This window comes from Sinocyclocheilus rhinocerous, unplaced genomic scaffold, assembly GCF_001515625.1.
Source record: "Sinocyclocheilus rhinocerous isolate Xijiao unplaced genomic scaffold, SAMN03320098_v1.1 scaffold2889, whole genome shotgun sequence".
NCBI classification, from domain to species: Eukaryota; Metazoa; Chordata; class Actinopteri; order Cypriniformes; family Cyprinidae; genus Sinocyclocheilus; species Sinocyclocheilus rhinocerous.
Genome location: NW_015656156.1, coordinates 333,363 through 354,563, shown reverse-complemented (window position 1 = coordinate 354,563; position 21,201 = coordinate 333,363). Strand labels below are relative to the sequence as shown.

At 36.3% G+C, this 21,201-nt stretch overlaps 1 protein-coding gene across 1 annotated transcript; it reads right to left on the bottom strand.

The window, feature by feature from the left end:
* Nucleotides 1–49: 49 nt before the first annotated feature.
* On the bottom strand, nucleotides 50–7,751 carry LOC107719531 (mis18-binding protein 1-like). The gene is made up of 18 exons (XM_016526953.1): nucleotides 7,685–7,751; nucleotides 6,621–7,280; nucleotides 6,432–6,530; nucleotides 6,225–6,326; nucleotides 5,736–6,010; nucleotides 5,517–5,590; nucleotides 5,230–5,351; nucleotides 5,057–5,147; nucleotides 4,857–4,963; nucleotides 3,338–3,504; nucleotides 3,134–3,209; nucleotides 1,774–3,052; nucleotides 1,414–1,580; nucleotides 1,172–1,311; nucleotides 887–1,026; nucleotides 655–733; nucleotides 499–550; nucleotides 50–374 (listed from the first exon to the last, which is right to left on the bottom strand). Exons 2-18 carry the CDS (start codon nucleotides 7,210–7,212, stop codon nucleotides 268–270), a joined length of 3,669 nt encoding a protein of 1,222 aa, XP_016382439.1. The 5' UTR covers nucleotides 7,213–7,280; nucleotides 7,685–7,751; the 3' UTR covers nucleotides 50–267.
* Nucleotides 7,752–21,201: the final 13,450 nt, after the last annotated feature.

Below are 21,201 nucleotides of genomic sequence, written 5' to 3'. Positions count from 1 at the left end.
AATATATATATATATATATATATATATATATATATATATATATATATATATATACACACACAACTCACAGATAAACACTGCATTGTAGAAGAACTGGCCAAACAAAGCAAATTACAAATCTTCATTTGAGATGTTTTGTTAGATATAGCTAGCAAACATTTCATGAGCACTGGTGTTTGACAAACCAAAACACACTTAAAAACTGGAAAAGTGGAAGCTAAAATATTGTAAAATAATGTGATTAACAGCACTGAAATTTAGTGAAACTCAGCAGTACTCCATAAAATAATCGTCCTCCTCATCAGTGTCATCATCTCTGGATGGGATATCTTTATCTGACAGCATGTTCCACACCACAAAGTCTTCATCTTCAGCTGTTAAAAACGCAGTGGTGATGGAACGAAGAAAAAAAAAAGAAAAAAAAGAGTAACATTAATAAACAACATATTTTTCAACTCAATGCACAGTAGCATGTTTGAGTTACCAAAATGTGCATACCAACACATCTCTTAAGCGTCTTCTTTACTACTGGAGTTGGTATAAGCTTGTCCTGCACAAGAAAAATATTGCATCATTTTAATAGGGAGAAAAATAAAACAGTTGGATCACTTATGGGAACAAGATTAAAGATAAGCAGGATTTTGAGACTGTTACCATTGGGGCAGCCTTTTTGCCCTGTTTCCGTCCCTTCTGGTTCTTCTGAAGATGGTAAATGTACTTGTCCATGTTATTCCTTAAAATAAACAAAAATATGAATGGTTTATACAAAGATCCAAATTAGACATCTGCATTTCTGAAACATTTTTAAAATGAGGCAATAAGCCTGATGAGTGCACTCAGCATCCGCCCACTAAATATAGCTTTGGCAGTCGAGATGAAAGCGTACTTGTTGATGGATCCCAGCATTCCTGGGCTGATGTGCAGACACTGAGGGGTTTTAGCAGCAGTAGAAGTGCTAGAACTCGGCGTCTGATGGTTCTGAAGCAGGCTGAAATCTCCATCTCCATTTGAAGCAAGTACAGGCAACTTCAAAAGACAACGTCAAGTTAGATTTTCGTAGGGTATAGACAGGATATGGTATCATTCAGACAGGGGGCTTCATCAGGTCTGCATGTGCAGTTCATGAAGAATCTAGTTCAGTGCATGTCCAAATCAATCAACAGCAAAGCACCTTGATTTGTTTATTGTGCATTGGCGAGTTGGCAAAGACGTCATCATGGTTATCTTTGGGCATGTGGTCCAAGAAATGCCTCATCTGCTGTCTCCTTTTAAGTGTTCCAGCTTTAGCAGTTATTTCAACTATTTCCTTTCCTGTGAGAAAAAACAAGACTTTTTTTTTTTTTTCAAATGCATGAATTTGCATTTGAAAACTTTGACAATTTGTAAAAATTGTAATAACCCTTCAAATTATACCTGACTCTTCAGTTGCTGCTGCTTTCTGAGCTCTTATTCTGGGTCTTTTGTTGGTCTTCAGATTGGAATTATACTGTTCCTGACACTCTTCAGCCGAACGAGTGCCGACAATATACGCAACTTTTGCCCAGTAACCACTCTTGTGCTTGGGCAATGAGTTGACAGCCCTATCCAGAGAGATACACAGTACTATCATGATCCATCTACATTTCATGCATCCAAAGGAATGATGTGAATTTGTAAAATAATGACCAGAATTTCTTTCAACTGTAAAAAAAACAACTTAAATCTAAAAAAATTAATAAATAAATATATATATACGGTATATAAAATAAAATGGCATTCAAGATTAAAGCTTACTCGTGTAGTTTTTGTAGCTCTTCTTCAGTCCATTTTCCATCCAATAGCTCATCTTGTTCATTCATATTGCTGTTTTCTGTGTGTGGCTTTTTGCTCCTAGTGTTTGCTTTTCCTGTTTCAGATTTCTTTGATCTTCTGTTATTTGAAACAGCATGTTGAACACTTTCCTCACCCTCTGAGTGCTCAGAATGCATGTCCTCTGAGGACGCAAGGTGTCCATTTGTTTTAAGTTCAGATTTAGCTTTCCTCGGTCTTGTCCTCTTCAACAATAATGTACGTGCAGGCTTCTTGTCGTGTCGCCTTCTCTCTTTGTCGTCATCATCATCTGTGGGAAAATCAATAGAATCTCCGACCAAAACATCATCTGAGTTTCTCTGCAAAATCTTTTTTGGTCTACGTGAACGTCTCACTGAGTCCTGTTCATTTTGTTCCTTATGACTGGTAGAGTCTTGCTCCACAGAGGTCTCAGTCTTATGAGGTTTTGTTAGCTGTTGGCCTGCAGGCTTCTTGTCGTGTCGCCTTCTCTCTTCATCATCATCATCAGTGGGAAAATCAATAGAATCTCCTACCAAAACATCTGAATTTCTCTGAGAGGTCTTTTTAGGTCTACGTAAAACTCTCACTGAGTCCTGTTCATTTTGTTCCTTATGACTGGTAGAGTTTTTCACCACAGAGGTCTCAGTCTTATGAGGTTTTGTTAGCTGTTTATGGTCTGTGGACCCTTTTCCTCTTTGCCTTTTTGGAGGGTCTGGAGATGCAAATGAGCTGTTTGAGTCAGTAGAGCACTGGGCTTTGGAGTATATCAGAGTGCTTCGGCGTAAGGACCTGCTGTCGTGTGGCATGGATTGTGGTTCATCCTGAATTTGCTTTTGGGAAGACTTGTTATTGTGCTTTGTCTTCAGATCATTCTCAGAGCCTGTTTCCTGCTCATCATATGACATTGATCCATCCCTAGGTGAGAAATGACCATTCACTGAATCAACCTTTGTGTTCTCCATCATTTCTGACTCTGAACCCATTGCGTTTTCCTCTCCTCTTGACTGTTGCTTTCTCAGAGAGGCTCTTTGAGGTCGACTAGCTTTTTGTTTTACGCCATGACCCAAGTTAGAGTTGAGGGCCATAACCAGGGGTCCTTTCTGAGCTCTTGGAGGTTTATTCAGTGTTGTGCTCTCAATTAGAGGTGGATTGCTCTGGACCTTTCTTTGGGGTTTGGAACGCTGTTTGATCCTCCTCATTGGCACTGACAATTCATCTTCACTGCTAGATGCGTTACGCCTCCCTTTTGTAAAACAAGTAAATATGAAAATTTACAATGAAAAACAAACTCACTTTAAAACAAATGTATGTTATCAATGCACACCTCTTCCCAGAGTTTCAGGCCTGGATGATTGTTCCTCTGTGATTTGTGATGTTGCTATTGTTACTGGCTTCTTTGGCTGGAAAGAAAAAGAACATCAAATTTAAGAAATGGCCCACCTGCTCCATAACAATATAAAAAGTCCCCATAAATGCCACTAGAGATCAAAGACATTGTTTGTAGTGCTGAATGAAATGAGAAGAGTACCGTGGACAGCATTGAGGTAGAGTAGTCCTCATGGACAGTGACATTCATGTCAGAGTCCATAACAATCCTCCCTCCTTTCCAGTATTCCAGTGGAGCTTTGATGAGTCGGCCACTGCGGGAAACTTTTGCACTGCCCTGCTGAACGCTGTCAGTGGGAGTGATGGGAGCTGTAACACAAAAAAATTAAATATATTAGTGTGACAGTTTCAAACCTATGGGGATGAACAGAGTTTAAACTAAAGCAATAAGCCCCAAGAAGCCGTGGCCTTCTGGTCTCCTTCAGTTGTTGCGTGGTGCTAATGCTGTTGATTTGGATGTAACTATTGATTTTAGTTTAAGGTTAGATGGTATAAATATTGTTGATTAAAAATGCAATAATAATTTTCTTAGACATATTTGTCATTCACTTAGGATACCCCCAGCTAAAAGTTTCTGGAATTCACGCTTTCGGGACATTAAGTGCAGGCATTTTTGGTTTCCAGGAGATAATCTTATTGTGTCAATAAGATTCACGAGGTTTCATTTAAAATTATCCATCTTATTTACCCAGTAAATCAGGTTATAAAAAGATTTAAGAATGGTATTGATTTGAAATGTCAGTTTTGTAATTTGAATGATGAGACTATTTGTCACCTTTTTTTTTTTTTGAGGTCTTTTTTAAGGAGATCTCTGGAACTGACATTACTTTGGAGGACAAAAATATTGTATTTTTTATGATAAGCTTTTAGAAAATAAAAATTGTTTTGTTCTTAATTTATTATCTTAGGGAAATATCACATTCATGAATGTCGATGGGCAAAAAATACACCTAGTTTTATAAAATTTAAATTTGAGCTTTGTCAATATCTTAAATCATTGGAGGGTGTAAGGAACAGCAAAGCAAAAAAGACTATAAACTGATGCAAGGCCTTGAAATTCTATCCATTTTAAGAATTTTTGTATTAGTTTAAACTAAAGCAATAAGCCCCAAGAAGCCGTGGTTTACAGTGAATTTATAACAGCTAAGGGGCATTGTTAGGCACAACGCGAAACCCCCTTAGCTGTTATAAATTCATTGTAAACCACGACTTTACGGGGCTTATTACTTTTATAAAACGGTTATTCCATACACGTAGTAAGGTTTCACAAAATAAAACAGAGCAAATAAAGTGTAATGATATTAATAAAAACATTATTCTTCCGCTAAACAATGTAGCTCCTAAGAAACGGTTGTGGTTCAAACAAAGTGGTTGCCGAGCCACACACAAATGTTAACAAAGGTGTATGTTTGTAGAGTAATTTACAACAGCTTCGAACTTGGCTCAACCTCAGAATCAAGGACCGGAACCATCCGTTTTATAAAAAAATATTTGAACTGGGATTCCAAACATTCTTGATACCGACACTAATAACATATAACCAACTAGACAATAAATGAATCAAATAATTATGACTGATTCCGTAACAAAACATTCAGACAGATTTGTGATTTGTCTAAATTATTGAAATGTCACAGTTAATGCTAAAATGTTATACTCACAGGTTACAACGCTCTGAATCTTGGAATGTTTGGATGTTGAATTTTTAGAGGCCTGTTGATTTTTAGTTTTGGAAGGTTTCACATTGTCATCCTGATTTTTTTGTGGTCTAAAAAAAGAGGCGGCGAAACAATTTAATGAAATGTAGAATTTCTTTTTATAATTTGATAAATAACATAATAACAGAGTTGAGGCAACTTACCCCATATGACAACTCAAAAACTGATCCAGGTACTCCTTCCACATTTTTGGAAACCCAAAGAGAAATTTCTTCAAAAACCATGATGGAAATGCTGTAAGGGTCGAAACAAAACTGTAAAAATTAAATAAACACAATCTAAGTAATGCAAACTGATTTAAAAAGCATTATCTTACATGAATTGGGATGTTTGGCCATTTTCCCAATGAGGACGTAGGTTCTGCCAGATGACGTCTTGAGAACATTACTTGAGATTCTTTCAGAGATAAAACTGCTGTGCCAAGGTATCATAGTATCTCTGTATGTATCAAGCAAAACCATTTTAGAGCTACATAAAACAGCTTCACAGACGATTAATGAAAAAGCATAATGCTGTAATGTAATACATTTTACATGCAGCGCAGACACTATGACAAGTCTTTAAGATATACAAGAAAAAAGGGGTAGGAAGCAAATATCTTACACGCGAATACCATCAACCACAAGGTCTTTGTTGAACAGTTTCAAAACCCAGTCTCTTAAATGAATCCCTCTCACCTACAAGACAAAACAATGTACTAACTACAAATGCTGAAATACAGATCACAATTACAAAATATAAAATCACCAAATCGTGTTTTTGCATTTTGTCAATGATTTTAAAAATCATTAAGAAACAAAAGCTGTTGTTTTTTAAACTTACATTTGTTTCCTCATCTAGAGCTATGTCCGCTTGTCTAGCTTGCTGTTTTGACTGAAACACAGACACTTTCTTTCGTGGGATCAACAACCGAGGAGAGAGCTGTAGTAGAGGATCCTCCAGTAGATTATGAGGGGGCTGAGCGAGTCCAGGGACCACTTCTGAGCACTCCGACTGGCCAAACGGATCAGACTCAGGTCTACTGGACGTGTCTATTTGGAGGTTTCCTTCATTTTCCTTTTCTACGGAAATGCTCCTCTCACCAAAAACAACACCACCTGCAATCAAATTACACAGAGCTAATGTGTTATGATCAGTGTCATATTGTTCTTTGCTTTATTATTTAGATCACAGTAAATGTGTAACCCAATTTTTGGTAAAAATCAGAATTATACTTATTGCCAAATATCTTTTCCCACACATAGAATTTGTCTTGGTGACAGAAGAAGAATTCTAATTTTGTGAGTAACACGGTAAAATTAAACATCATACCTCTATTTCTGTCCTTTGAACTGCTGACATAAGTGATGGGTTTCCGTGGAAGCTGGGCTAATGTCTCATCAGGAACCACCTTGTCCAACAGCACAGGAGGCTCTTTGGTTACACGAAATTTTTATAAATTAATCAGGTCGTACTGAATACAACTGTCCTAAAATGCCAAACAACAGCAATTACTAAAATAAACCATTAAAATCATACGTCTGTTTCTTTTAGAAAGATCCTCCGGCATTTGCTTTTGCCTTGCTTTCATCTCCGATAACATCTCCTCAGGTATGTTCTCAAGTAAAACATATGGCTCTAGAAAAAGAAAAGTGAAATTAGTAGAATTCATTTCTAGAAGTCATCATTATGTATGACATCTGGGGGAAAAAAATAAGGAGAACTCACCAATAAACGACTCTGACTCCATATTAAAGGTTTCATGTTGTCTTCCAGGCACTTTATGAAGATTGATGGAATTACTATCTTGTGGTAAATCTATTTCTCCAGGCTGTGCATCTCCTCCCGGTGACTGTGGAGGAGAGAGGGCTAACACATAGGTCTCCTGGCTTGCGTTATTCTTTTGTGAGTACTGCGTTACAGGGTTCGAGGGGATACTGCCACAAATCTCTTGGTTTCCAACATGATCAGAGGCTGCCCCATGCCCTGCAGAGTTTTGTCTCTGAACTTTTGCCTTCATTCTTGCAAAAATCTTTGCCGGCGTCTCAGTGCATCTCTTCAGCATCAGGTCAGCTTTGTCTTGAGGGGCGACCTCCACTGTGGCATTGATGCTGCTGATCTCACAGGGGATATTTGGGTTATTTTCTTCAGCATTCTGTGCAGTGGAGTTCATCACCAACACATCTCGGTTTGAAATCTTTCTGCCTGACCCAGTTGTCCAATTGTGAGCTACTTTAGGTATGATTTTGACTGGTGTGATCATGTCACCAAGCTCAGGGGCTTCAGGAGCAATGAAATAGTCTTGTAGTGGATTATACATTATTGTATTAGAGGAAAGACAAACTAAATGTTTACAGCCCCACAGTGGTCCATGTTCTCATCAAAATCCTATAATATGCAAAGGGGAAAAATCTAATTAACAAAAGAAGCTAAAAAGTGGAGATTGATTCGTCTATAAATATTGTCTTTAGTCTATAAAATTAGACGCTTTATATATATATATATATATATATATATATATAAAGCTTTCGCTGACAAGCAACATCAGTAATAAAATAAATATCTTAATCGATTTAAACCATAAACACTTGTCTAAATTCAAAATTAACGGTAGTTTGGCTGTAAACTACTAACGTTAGAGTTAAAACGAAAACAACCCCGTGCACACTTAACCGTCGACAAACCCCGTGTAAAATGATCGATTACATATCAGTGAGTGAAGCAAAGTTCACATAATATATAGTTGGTTAAGTGACTTTAGGGCCTATAATTTCTAAAAACTACTCGCTTACCATGTAAACTCGTTTGAATTTTCCCGGATAAAGCGCGGCTAACGTCTCGTGTCACGTAAGGACTGCGTCACTTCCGTCAATAACGCTACTAGGAAGTGAGTGGTTCATTTCAGTGACTCGGTTCTTTCGGACAGTTCGTTTCAACGAATTGGTTTAAAAACAGTTCCGTGATTATTTGACCTCAAAAAAGGCATCGCGTAACATACTGCTGTTTATTATACCGATTATGATTTATTAAATGTGTCGTTTATTGTAATCCCATGCTACCCAGTTAAGTCCCAGCCATGACACAAAGTCATTTAGAACAATATTAAAATTACTTCACAACTCTTGCCCAAAATATTTGCTTGTTTTAATAAATGTTATTTGTTAAATGCAACTCTAATAAAAAAATAAAAAAAAAGTTCTAAATTTAAAAAATGATGGCTACTGTCACATAGCAATAAAGTAACAAAAACTGACAAAATGTAACAGAGTTAGTGCAATGGCATAAAGTTTCAAGGTATCAGTTTGAATTTATCCGTTTGAATTTACAATGATGTAAATATGCACATGCTGGAGAAGTTAAAAGACACCTCTTTAATTATATTTCGGATATGAACATGTCTACTTCTACAGTAGTAAAATAATGTTCTTTCGACATTCAAGCTTTTCAATGCGAATGAATCTTTCAGAACGGTATTGTGAACCGGTTCAACTGATTCCTTGAAAAGATCCGACTCAAAATAACGACTCGCGCACGCTTCGCTACGGTTCGTATTTCGCAATTCGCACGTGTGTCGAAAATATGAACTTGGAGAGAATACCAAATGAGTTGTGTATAAGAATGAAGTAAAAATGTTAGGAAATACGTGTGCAGTCAACATTTCGTCGTTTGTCAAAGGAGACGATGTCCAAGATTCAACTAACGTTACCGGATGAAATTTGGATCCATGTGTTTGGATTTCTCTCGGATCGCGACAAATTAAATGTTCGTTTAAGCTGCACGTACTTTAAGAGACTGATCGAGCACTGGTCCTTATGGAAAGACAGCGTTATCGTCCTCCACAAGCTCTACGACTCACATTTCTGGAAAACTCTTTGTCAAAGGAAAATCAAGTCTATTGTTGTTCAAAAGGCAACGACAAAAGTCTTGCAACAAACTGTGCCTTGGAAAAGTTTAAAAAGGGGTCTTCAACAGGGGAACATCAGTAAATATGCCGTAAGATAAATTAATGTAATGATTAAAATACCAACAAAACATTCCATACTTGAGACCAACAGAATAATGATGATAATAATAATAATAATAATTATTATTATTAAAAAATAGCAGTCATATGAAATTTGAACATATTAATAATAATATTTATTATTGCATTAAATAATTTTGTTGTTATTTCATTGTTTGAGTAGCACTTTACAATAAGGTCATTAGTTCATGCTAATTAATGCATTAATATTAACTAACAATGAGCAATAAATTACAGTATTTATTATCTTCAGTGTTTATAACATGGACAGATGCCACTTTTGATTTTAATAATACATTAGTAAATGTTAAAATGAACTAATAAGATTAACAAAATGCTTTCAGAGTATTGTTTACTGTTATTTCATGTTAGCTTATGTCGTTAACTAACAAATGTTAACAAACACACTTAACAATATTGTTAAGTGTTACCATTGGTTTTATTCTTTTGACATCCCTAGTTTCTGTTTCAGAACGTTTGGATGATTAAGACAAGCATCTTAAGGAAGATAAGGCTGATGATGCACTGTGCAACTTTGGGAAATGTTGCCTTCAATGGGCAACCAGGTGAGACACAGGGCCCATGATCGATCTAAAATATCCAGATAGACATTTGTTATCCATTCTCAATGGGAAAGTGCCTAAGCAATATCGCTTTATTAGGGAAAAAAAAGTTGCCCTGTGTATCATCAGCCGAAGACTCTTCAATTCAGAACCGATTTTTAGGCAATGAATCCCTCATTTTGTTGTATTTTCTAGTAGGATACTCTCTCAGAGCCTACGCTGACTCGATTCCCAGGACTGTGCAGCGGTTGTCTCTCATGGGAGTGAAGGCTGAGTTGGAGTCTGTCAGGATCATGGGAGAGCAGGTGCCGGATCTCCTTCACCTCCACTTGGACTTGCGTTGTCATGACATCTGTGATGTAATCACAGAAATGCCCCAGATTTTCCCAAAGCTGCAAATCCTGAAAGTGAGGTGAGTTATTTGTCATGAATTCTAAATATATTATGTCAGAATGAGTAAACACACACTGCTTTGTATGTGTGTCTGACCTCAGTTACTTTCATTCTAATCAGCTTCTCTCTTTCAGACACCATAATGTTCCAGAATCAGAGTTTCTTCAACTTCAGCATCTGCCTCGACTCAAGCAGTTAGTGATTTTAGATGCACCCAAAGGCCCCAGTCCTACAGTCTTCAATCTGACTCAAAAACTCCACGTCCAAACAAACAACAGAATCCATGTGCTTCATTCCAATTCAAAGGACCAAACCACTTGTTCTTGTGGTTTTTATTGATAAACTTCATTGTTTAACTCCTGTTTATATTTGACTACAGTTGGAAACAGATTATCATGCCTTGCACACAGGTGTCTTTTTAACATAGAGCAGCATTCCACTGAAGATGGAAAATGGAAATACCTTTAATACATTGTGCCAATGATATTTCATGCCATCAAAATTTGCTTAACTCTTTATAAAGTGCTATATAGTTAAAATGGTATATTCACTCATGGTCTCTTTGTAAATATATTTTCCAATAAATTAGTGAAATTAAAAAGACTAGTCAAAAGTGTTCTTTTCCATCCATAACATCCAAACACCTCCACTAGGTGGCAATCTATTCACACTTGAGTATAAAGAAAAAATCAATACACTCAAATGCATTTTACCTCTTCGTGCATCCTTCCAGAAACTATAATTCACAAACTATATGTATAAATAAATATTTAGCGTAAATACAAATAATTTATATATATTTTTTTTTTTTCTCTCCAAAGTAGATGTACCAGATATTTTTACTTTACAAGTACTACATATGTGATATTCTGCTTTAATAAGTATTTATAAATCTATGTATTATACATATGGCCTCAAAATACTTTTTAAAGGATTTTTTAATAAATAAAGCTTTTCATTACATTGTCAAACATTGTGATTTCACACATTTATTAGTTCTGTGAAAGACAAATATATACATGACAAAGTGGGTAAATGTTTACCATAAGCACACTCAGAAGGTCATGGGTTCACATCCTTATAAACAGGATTATCATATTCAGTTTTTATAGTTTCATAATTGCTGATGAAACAATCATGATTGGACTTTTTAGCACACTTCATTATCCAATTTAGATGTTTGAGAATTGACGATATGAGAATTAATTTTAAAGGCTTTCCATCAGGTTTTACTAATCAAGGCCCAGTCAAACTGATGAGGCATTGATATAATTAGAAGCAATTGTGCTAGCAATTAGCTGAAGTGAAGCTGATCCATCGTTGCATATATAATACTGAAGGGTGAATGTCTGGATGTTTTAATCCCACTCAAGGTTATACAGTTGTAAGAGCTTCCCAGAAGTTTTATGGTGTATTGAAGCTCTGAGAAATCTTCCATTAGCCGAGGATGGAGCATTTATCAAATGAGAGACGACAAGGACAACATATCATTCCACATTATATCCCACTGAGGGAGAAATAATGTGCTCATAAGTAACAGTGGAGACTGAGTGAAAACACTTTTGGAATGTCTAACAGCAAACATAGTGTCCACTGAGAAGCCTGCAATGTTTCACCACACAGTTCTATCTGTAATTTGAAAGAGACTGTTGTAGCTTAGCACGCTTCTGCTTTTCCAGGATGTGAAAGTCACGGTTCAGTCTCTTTTTTTTTATGCTTTACATACATTATTTTGACAAATGTTTCATTTCAGGCCATTATGCATGTCCCAGAAATTTCAATATTTCACCTCGGCAAGAAAACTATATGTTCTAATGCTTCAGTCATACTCTCTGAGAGGGTAAAAATGACAGTCTGGAGAAAATGGAAGGAGATTGGTGTATTCTCTTTGAATTTTCATTCTGAGACAGACATTCCAACATCTTTCAGAATTCTAAGTATTCCACAGAATCTCTTGAAATTTTTTATTTTTTTTCAAAAGCAAAGACCAAAAATACCTTCGGTTTTACCCAGAGGATTCTGATATTGCAATTATGAATTAGTGTTGGCTTTCTCAGAATATTGTATTGCCTCTAAATTAACACAATTCACATGTGTTTTGTTTCTTTTCTAGATAAGAGTATCTAGCCGGCAAAAGTTCACTCAATCATTATAGAATTACATCGTGACAGAATTTCACTTGGTTCAATTGCATTTGATTAGAACATGGGGCAAAATGTCTCTATTAAAGCATCTTTTGAATTTCCCTTAAAAGTGTTTTGAGCCATAAAAGGAGCTTGGAACTCTTTGCAGCTTTCAACAGCTGTTAGGCTCAGGATGGGAATTTTGGACTTCTTTTAAGTACACTGATCTGACCCTAAATAATCCGAATGCCAAAGCAACTGAATTCAAGGTATCTTGTAAAGCGCCACCCATATTAATTTCGTTTTGACTGAAATGAAAACGGCAATGGAGAAATGATACAATAATGGCTGTGGAGGACAGTACGCACCTACCCACATGATCACACATAATCAATACCATTTAGTGGATGGTATCATCTTGTCAGTTTCTTCCATCACGATCTATGGAGGGATTTTGCATTCTCCTCCACACACAATCATTTCTCATTTCGAGTATGTGAATGGTGAAGCCCCCACTCTACTGTGAGTAAACGACTTCTCCATTCTTATCAGACAGCAATTTGCTCGTGTACGTGAGACAGTAAAGTACAAGCTCTCCATCATTATGAAATGGCTGTCCATGCCGTCTGATCTACGAGAAAGGAGATGCCGTATGAACACACAGACTATCTGGGAGATAGCTTGCCAGCTCATCTAGATGCAAACGCTGTATCATGCTGGCACAATGAAACCTGTGTCGCAACTAAAGGGAGCTATACAGGAAGCTGGCAAAAATAGCGTCAGCGCAAGAAGATGGCATTCTATGAAATATATGAATGTACATAAGTAACCGGGGTTAGTTGTCACACTGTCTATATCTCAGTAACTGTAAGGTTTTAAGTGCAGTTGCACAAACATTAACGTGGTTATATATGATGTTTAAAAAATATTGTTCTATTGTTTCTATGTTTTGTTTTATAATTTTACATTTGCCAAAAAACCTATAATAACAGGTTCTGTTGTGACAGCTTATCTCAACATGTTCAATAAACTGAATTTTTTTTTCTGGGAAATGCAGGTGGAAATGTTAAATAGCTTTTTTTTTGTAGCCAAGACTTGAAATTGACTTTCAAAGAGAAACCTACTTTGAGAAAAAATAACTGAAGTGAAGTGTGTGACGGATATAAATAGGTCTTTAACAATAAAACTCCAGCAAATATGTTTTTTTTTTTGCACGATTTCGATCCCTTTTCTCCCTTTTTCTATGGTTCAGATGTTTTGAGGACAATCTAGGAGCTGTAAATGGCATGCTGAAGAATCTGAGAGAATGCCGGATGAGTTGCGAAGGGGAAAGCGGGATGTGGGTTAGTGTGTATGTGTGTGAGTGAAGCTGTTATTCCAGTAAAACAATCAAATCTGTACCACTCCATGCGATGCAGTAATGCAGGAACAACTCAGCCTATATAAAGGTGTCTCAACGTGCTTCATACACTCTTTAAAATAAAGATTCTAAAAGGTTTTCGCAGTGATGCCATAGAAACTCTTAAAAGTACCAATTTCTTCTTAGTAAAGAGCAATTTAATAATCTGTAGAAGTTTTTTCCACTGTAAAGAACCTTTAATGCAACGGAGAAGTTCCATGGATGTTAAAGGTTCTCCATAAATGCAAAAAAAAAAATTCTCCAAATATGTTTCCAAAACCCAACCCTTGTCCTACAAACTGTATGTCTTACAGAATTTAAAATTCTGAAAAGCTCAGGGTATCAAAGAAGAGAGTAAAAAGTGTTAAGCTGAATATATGCAAAATTAACTCCTAATAACAAATCTTACATATTTAACTAAAGTGATGGTCATATTTTGGGTTCATTTACAACCCTGGCCAAGTCTTTGATCCTCTTCAAGGACAGGACATGCAACCACATGCAACTCAATGCATATTCAGCCTAATGTGTCCTGTTAAAAAAAAAAGGAAGGTATATTTTCAGTTAACTAATATAGTTTAAACAGAAGAATTTAATAGCAAATCTAAGACACAGAAGAAGACACACAAATACATATTAAATATCAGACATTAATTTGAGCATCTTTCCATAATCTTAAAAAAAATAGTCCAGATTCTAATGAAAAATATCCCAAAGGTTTAATGTGTTCATACCCAATTAGATAGCCAAAAAAGAAAGAAAGAGAATGATAAGCAACAGCTTAGGGAGCGATGAAGCGGCGGAGCAAAATAATGAAAGAGAGAGATGGTCAAACATGTGGACGAGTGCCATAAGAACATTTCTATTTCATAAGCTGCTCAAAGTGCTGATGTACAAACAATGAATAAATAATTCCATTCTTTGAACTAGAGTTTGAACAGAGTATTCCATAGGGAGTTGAAGGAAAATAGACCTAATAATGGCTTTTTTATGAATAAAATAACTTTTCTTCAAGACAAATACTTTAAATGATACTTGTACATGAAAACATTCATTATTGATACATAATCTGAAAAATGATCAATATGTCTGTTTGCAGGGGGAGCCCATTACATTGTTATTTAAGAGAGAGAGAGAGAGAGAGAGAGAGATAAAAGGGAATGTAGCATTAATAAATCAAGAGTTGGGAGAGAGACATAAAATCTTTTTTCATCTGTTTGTGGTAGAGCAGCTGGACCAGAGGGACACAATCACATCCACAGATTATGAGTAAAATTACACAAACTAACATGTAATAGAAAGAATAGCCACCTGCTAAGATGCTGCATGTGATCATTTCTATACACACAATTAGTGTTAACTAATTATGCCCATGGGTTATCCCTTTTTAAACCCCGGGTTATGAAACCCTATTATGCATGTGTAATGAGTCAAATGTTTTTATTTTATTTTATTTTTTATGGGGGTGCTTTGGTTATTTTTTTGGCTGGAGCACCTGCTAGCCCCTCCCTAGCGCTGCCCATGATTTGAAAATAAAGTTGTATATTGTCAATTTACTCATAATTTATATATTATGAGAATTATATATAATTATTTATTCACACATGTAAATGGGCATTGAAAACAAAAAACTACTTTCAGTAGATTTAAGAAACAGGTCACTGACTTTATACATGACCAGAAAAGAGAAATAACAAATCATGAAAGACTGTGAATTAGTCTTAAAGGGTTAGTTCACCCAAAAATAAAAATTATGTCATTAATTAATCACCCTCATGTCGTTCCAAACCCGTAAGACCATTGTTCATCTTTGGAACATGAAATCTGAGAGTTTTCTGACCCTCCCATAGACAGCAAGGGAGCTACCACAGTCAAGACACAGAAAGGTAGTAAGGACATCATTAAAATAGTCCATGTGACAATGCTACATTCTGCGCATTATAATTCAAAGGATAGATTTAAGACTAATTTAAAGGGATAGTTCACCAAAAAATGAAAATTCTGTCATCAATTACTCACCCTCATGTCGTTCCAAACTCGTAAGACCTTCGTTCATCTTCAGAACACAAATTAAGATATTTCTGATGAAATCCGAGAGCTTTCTGACCCTCTATAGACAGCAAGGGAGCTACCACGATCAAGACACAGAAACGTAGTAAGGACATCATTAAAATAGTCCATGTGACGTCAGCGGTTCAACCGTAATTTTACAAAGTTACGAGAATACTTTTTGTGTGTAAAGAAAAAAAGGATGACGCGGAGGAGAAGAATTGTTGAATAAAGTCATTATTTTAGTTTTCTTTGCGCACAAAAAGTATCCTCGTAGCTTTGTAAAAGTTATGGTTGAACCACTGACATCACATGGACTATTTTAATGATGTCCTTACTACGTTTCTGTGTCTTGATCGTGGTAGCTCCCTTGCTGTCCATGCAGGGTCAGAAAGCTCTCGGATTTCATCAGAAATATCTTAATTTGTGTTCTGAAGATGAACGAAGGTCTTACGAGTTTGGAACGACATGAGGTTGAGTAATTGATGAATTCATTTTTTGGTGAACTATCCCTTTAAATTAGTCTTAAATCTATCCTTTGAATTATAATGCGCAGAATGTAGGCCAATGTCAATTGCTTAACAACACCTCTTTTCTTTGCTTTAGTATTTGATGTAACTGATATGTTATAATTGCTTTTAATTGAATGTTCACTGTCAAGAGACAGTGAAAATAAAAAATAGTTATAATACAAAAAAGATTTGAATGGCAATTGGACTTCTGTTGTATGGATCACTTTTATCACTTCTGTGTTCTTTTTTTAGGCTTGAAAGCCCAATTAAAGTGTCCAGTATATCATTTAAAATAAATAAATAATGAATGAATGAATTTTTGTATGATCTCTTCAGTCTCAGGGATTGTATCTTGTTGGTTCAATCTCTACCACATAATGCAAATCATAAGCATTGTTAAACATTTAACAAGCTCTTTTAAATCTTTATACAGGTTATCCTGTGCTACAAAAGAGAGTCCACAACAGGTTCGTTTTTGTATCAGTAAATGAGTTCTACAAGGGAAAAAATGAAAAAGCTTTTTTCCCGAGGAATACTAATAGATTAAAAGTGGCAAGCTGATGGCTCCCTTTGTCATACAGTTGCAGACAGAGATAAAGAAGCAATTCCGGAGGCGTTTGATAGAGGATTGGTATTTGGTTTTCATACACGGCAGACAGTCACTGGTATGTAGCCGAGGATGCTGTGGGAGTGGTCATCACTCACGGACGCTCGGTGCCCAGGGTGTAGACTCCTGCTGCTACTAAGTCACCATAGACTGATGTTAGTGTCATCCACAGAACAATCTGCATTCATCATTTCTTATCTGCTGGGCCGCTGTGCTGATCCGGGAGATGCATCCTCTCGCTGCTGCAGGGTCAAGGACTGCATGATTGAGTTGAGTGTGTGTGTTGCTTTTTGACCCATACAGCCTACTCCCAGTCCTGGAATTACTTGTGATCAAACTGACATGACGTGTTAATGCACCACGGAAATGAACCAAGCACCCAAGTGAAGACGTGTAAGAGGATTGTCCCAGTTACTGTCACTTTCTCACATTGGGAGGCTAAGTATGTGTCTATATACAGTATTAGAGTCTACATGATAGGAATCTGTAAGTATATGTGTCTGTTTTATGGATGTAAGGTTGTTCATGGGCAAGCAATAACACAATGCTATCACTGTTCAAGGGACAGGTCATTTCCGAGCATCGTCCTCTAATACAGAGCTCAGTACTCAATCAGAGAGGCCTGACCTTCACTGTGTCCACACCTTCTCTGTCACTTAAATAAGTATAATGTTCCAACAGCAGGGTTTCAGAGATGTTCTGGATCATGATGATGCTTTCTGTTGGCTAGCAGTACAGATACCTAGTCAAAGTAGTTGTTTAAAATGTTGTCATATCTGTAACAGTATTGCTTATATTTAAATGAATAAAAATAATATCACATTATTTTGTTCCTAACCTGAATGCTGAAAATGTTCTAATAAACACAATGGATTTGAAGAATTACTATACACAGCTCTTACTATGTGCAATGCCAGTTACTATGCGTTCTTAAAGTCACAATGAAACGGAAGTACCGTCAAATCTTTTCTTCTGAATTTTGATATACATAAAGGATTACTAAAAAAGAAAAAATGGCAGGAACTTTGTTCTATCCATTAGTTGTTAATTGGGTTGTGAGATGTGGAAGTTGCACTCCAAAATAAACATGAGTTTGCATTCGATTGTGAAGTCTGGCATACGTCAGCAGAGAGATGCCGTTTTCACCAGAAGATTGAGTTATGACATTTTGATAAAAAATTTGATCAAAAAGGGGAAAAAAGAAACATAATGTGTGTCTCAATTCATACAGTATTTTTTTTTGTTTTTTAAATACTGTGATTAGTGTGTTCATGCTGAACCCCCCCCCAAAAAAAAGAAAGAAAGAAAGAAAAGAAGAAGAAAAAAAAAGTGCACTTCAAATGCCAGACTGGGAGGAGTTATCAGACTGTTATTATGAATGACAAAAATGATAAAATTCATACACTAGACAGTTGAGTAGTGCATAGAATAAATGCAGTGTAGTGCGTCATTTTGGACAGACCTAGGCCCATAGGCTACATGGATGAACACAATATGATACACAATAGTATGCAGTTACAAAACGGATAACTTTAAACTCCAAATAAATAAATAAATAAATAAAAATAACACAAATACTTCAAATGACTATTTGGACACAAGTTTGTGTGAGAGACTACAGTGTAAATCTATGTAAATCAATGTACATCTATTTATTTAAGGATAATTTCCCCCTCCAGTAGGCTGTAGCTGTGACTGTTGCCATCTGATCTTTGAATTCAAACCGGATCAGCAATTCACGAATGAATTTATTCAGACCAGCCTTGCATGTGAAGAGGAATAAATGATTTATTGAAAAGCTATAGCCTACATTTATGAGCCAGATAGGTTAGCTCATAAACACTTGTATAAGAGACTATGTGTCCCTGTGCTAAATTGGTACATCGTGTTCGGTCACAAACCAGAACTGAATCCGTTTAGGCTGTAACGATAAACGCACCATTGTTTATTCTTGACGCGCGGCAGAGGGTATTAATATCTACTTTATCGTGGTGTGGAATAAAGGAAAGCAACATTCATCTACAAGCCTATGTATTACTTCATTTGTCTGTCTAAGCGAGTAAAGGGAGTGCATAATAAGAGACTTTCTGAGTGTGTCTACACGCAGGAGGACGTTATCGTAAATATAGCCGCTAACCAAATGCAGCTGAGCAGAGCGGCTGCCATGATTCACTCTGGCTCCTTTATGACAGCTGATTATCAATATGAATGAACCTTCGTCATTTTTCCTTCCCTGTTATCCAAGTCATCATCTCCTTGGTGACATCCAAGGCTTTTCGTGGTCACTCCTTAATCAGGTAGACTGAAAATAAATAACCAGCTCAGCTTAGGTTTGGAGGATCTTTAACTTTCGTGGCAGATTTACAAATGCAATTTAGTAATAGTAAACACAGGCTGTTGAAAAAGGAAACATTTTAATTCAAGCTACACCACTGAAATCTTGCGGTTTTCAAATGCCTCAAGGAATGTCTGTTGTGAAAATATGCAGCTATACGTCTTTAACCACGCAATTTCTTTTCACAAAACCCCCTCCAGAGACCTTATGCAGTGTGTGCCTTCGCAGTAATTGAATCATTACAGAGACCTCCATAAAGAGCAAATCAACAGTGTTTACTCAAAGACGAACAGAAACACAGCCTACATCATTTATACTTCCCCAGAATCAACCAAACTCTTATTTTCACCACCAGTTTCTGGAGAAGATGAGTTGCCAGTTTTTGTGGTTGAAGGCGCAACTCAGCACAACAAAACCGCATGCTGGACAACAACACACAGCTTCATGTTTGGCCCTGATTCAACTCATTAGCTCATTAAAAGAAACTCCAGGACCTGAAATGGGTGTCAGATAAGGGAGACATACAAAATGTGCAGTGTTGGGGGGCGCTCAGGACCAGGGTTGAGAAACACTGGCCTAGATTAATAATTTACAAGTATGACCCTAGTTACTTGTAGTCAATGGAACCTTCTTCCTGGCTAATTAGGATAGAGCTTGTGTTAATCTTTAGATAACTCAGGCTCATACAGCGGCCCCAAAAAGTATTTGGACACTTAAATATAGGCTATTAATTTCATTGCATAACAAAATATCAAATCAAATGGGATCTGCAAAAAAAAATTTTTTTTTTCTAAATTCTATTTTTATTCAATTTTGTTATACTATATCCAAAGGAACAACACAAAATATAGAACAATTATAACATTTCCATCCCAATTATTATATGAAATAAATACAAAGTAAAATACATTCACAATAACATAAGATTATAGATTTTGTTATTATTAAAAAAAATCACATCAGTTCACATTCCATTCCACATGATTTACTTCTTGGTAAATTGTATAAAGGGGGTTCATATATTATTAAATATATACTTTTATCAAGGTTACTCTTAGTGGATGTATAAACAGGTTCCACTATAGTGTAGCTACCAGAAATAATACAAAATATATATTTTTTTCCAAATAGGTTTTGTCTTTATTTTGAAGAGTAAATCAATTTTATGTTCAAATCAAATTTTCAAATATTTTAATGTTTTGCTTGAAATGTGTGCTTTTATAATCTCTTTTTAAAATATGAAACAAAAATTATTACATTATATTACATTATAGATCTAATGCAATGACATTAAAATATTTTTCACTATGGCTTAAGTGTCCAAATCATTTTGGAGCAACTGTATGTATAACAAGTGGTCAAACTCAATGTGCTGCATTTTGACCACATCATATTTTCTGCCTAAACTCCCACCACCCATTGAGTGTCTATATGCTGTGATGGCATCTGCTCTGATAGGCATCTCTGACAGAGTCGGGATGCGTTACTCAACAGTGACAGCTACAACCTGTCTGACAGATGGTCCTGCATCAGCTAACATACAGAACAATCTTCAGACACTCAATGCAGCATCAGGAACACCTGATTTTAGTATGGAAAGCAGCTCCTCTTCATTGATGCACCCTTCATTCTTCTCATACAGCTCTTTCAGATTCCATCACCTTTAATGTTCGGACTGTCAAAATGAGTCATATTACTTAACATTTTCAGACTCATTTTGAAGATAGACAGTATTTTACGTGATGAAATCACTGCTGGAATCCCAGTTGCCTGACTCATTCCTACAGGAGGAATTGGGAATACAAAGGGCTTTTCACACTGTGCTTTTAAGCCCGGGTAAAGGAACGTTTTAAAGGGGTCATATGATGCTGCTAAAAAGAACATTATTTTGTGTATTTGGTGTAATGAAATGTGTTTATGCGGTTTAAGGTTCAAAAAACACATTATTTTCCACATACTGTACATTATTGTTTCTCCTCTATGCCCCGCCTTTCTGAAACGCGTCGATTTTTACAAAGCTCATCGGTCTGAAAAAGCGAGGTGTGCTCTGATTGGCCAGCTACCCAGTGCGTTGTGATTGGCCGAAATTCCTCAAGCGTGTGACGGAAAGCCGTTTTAGGTAGTCGTGGCTGACTCTTAACTTTTATAAAGAATATCTCTTTGGATTTGAGACTTTAGTCTTTGCAACTTCACAGATCTTCTTTATGCACCAAGAGCTTGTAACACTCCAAAGAGAAAGGAAAAATTCATAAAATCATATGACCCCTTTAAACTTGTAATTCAGAAGCAGGGTTAGCCCACTTT

Bases quoted from the DNA above. Each gene is read 5' to 3' on its own strand.
- LOC107719531 (XM_016526953.1), bottom strand. From the start codon at position 7,212: ATGTATAATCCACTACAAGACTATTTCATTGCTCCTGAAGCCCCTGAG. The intron at 6,531-6,620 runs GTGAGTTCTCCT...TTCTTTTTCTAG, and splicing joins GGAGTCAGAGTCGTTTATTG to AGCCATATGTTTTACTTGAG. The intron at 1,581-1,773 runs GTAAGCTTTAAT...CTCTCTGGATAG, and splicing joins GAGCTACAAAAACTACACGA to GGCTGTCAACTCATTGCCCA.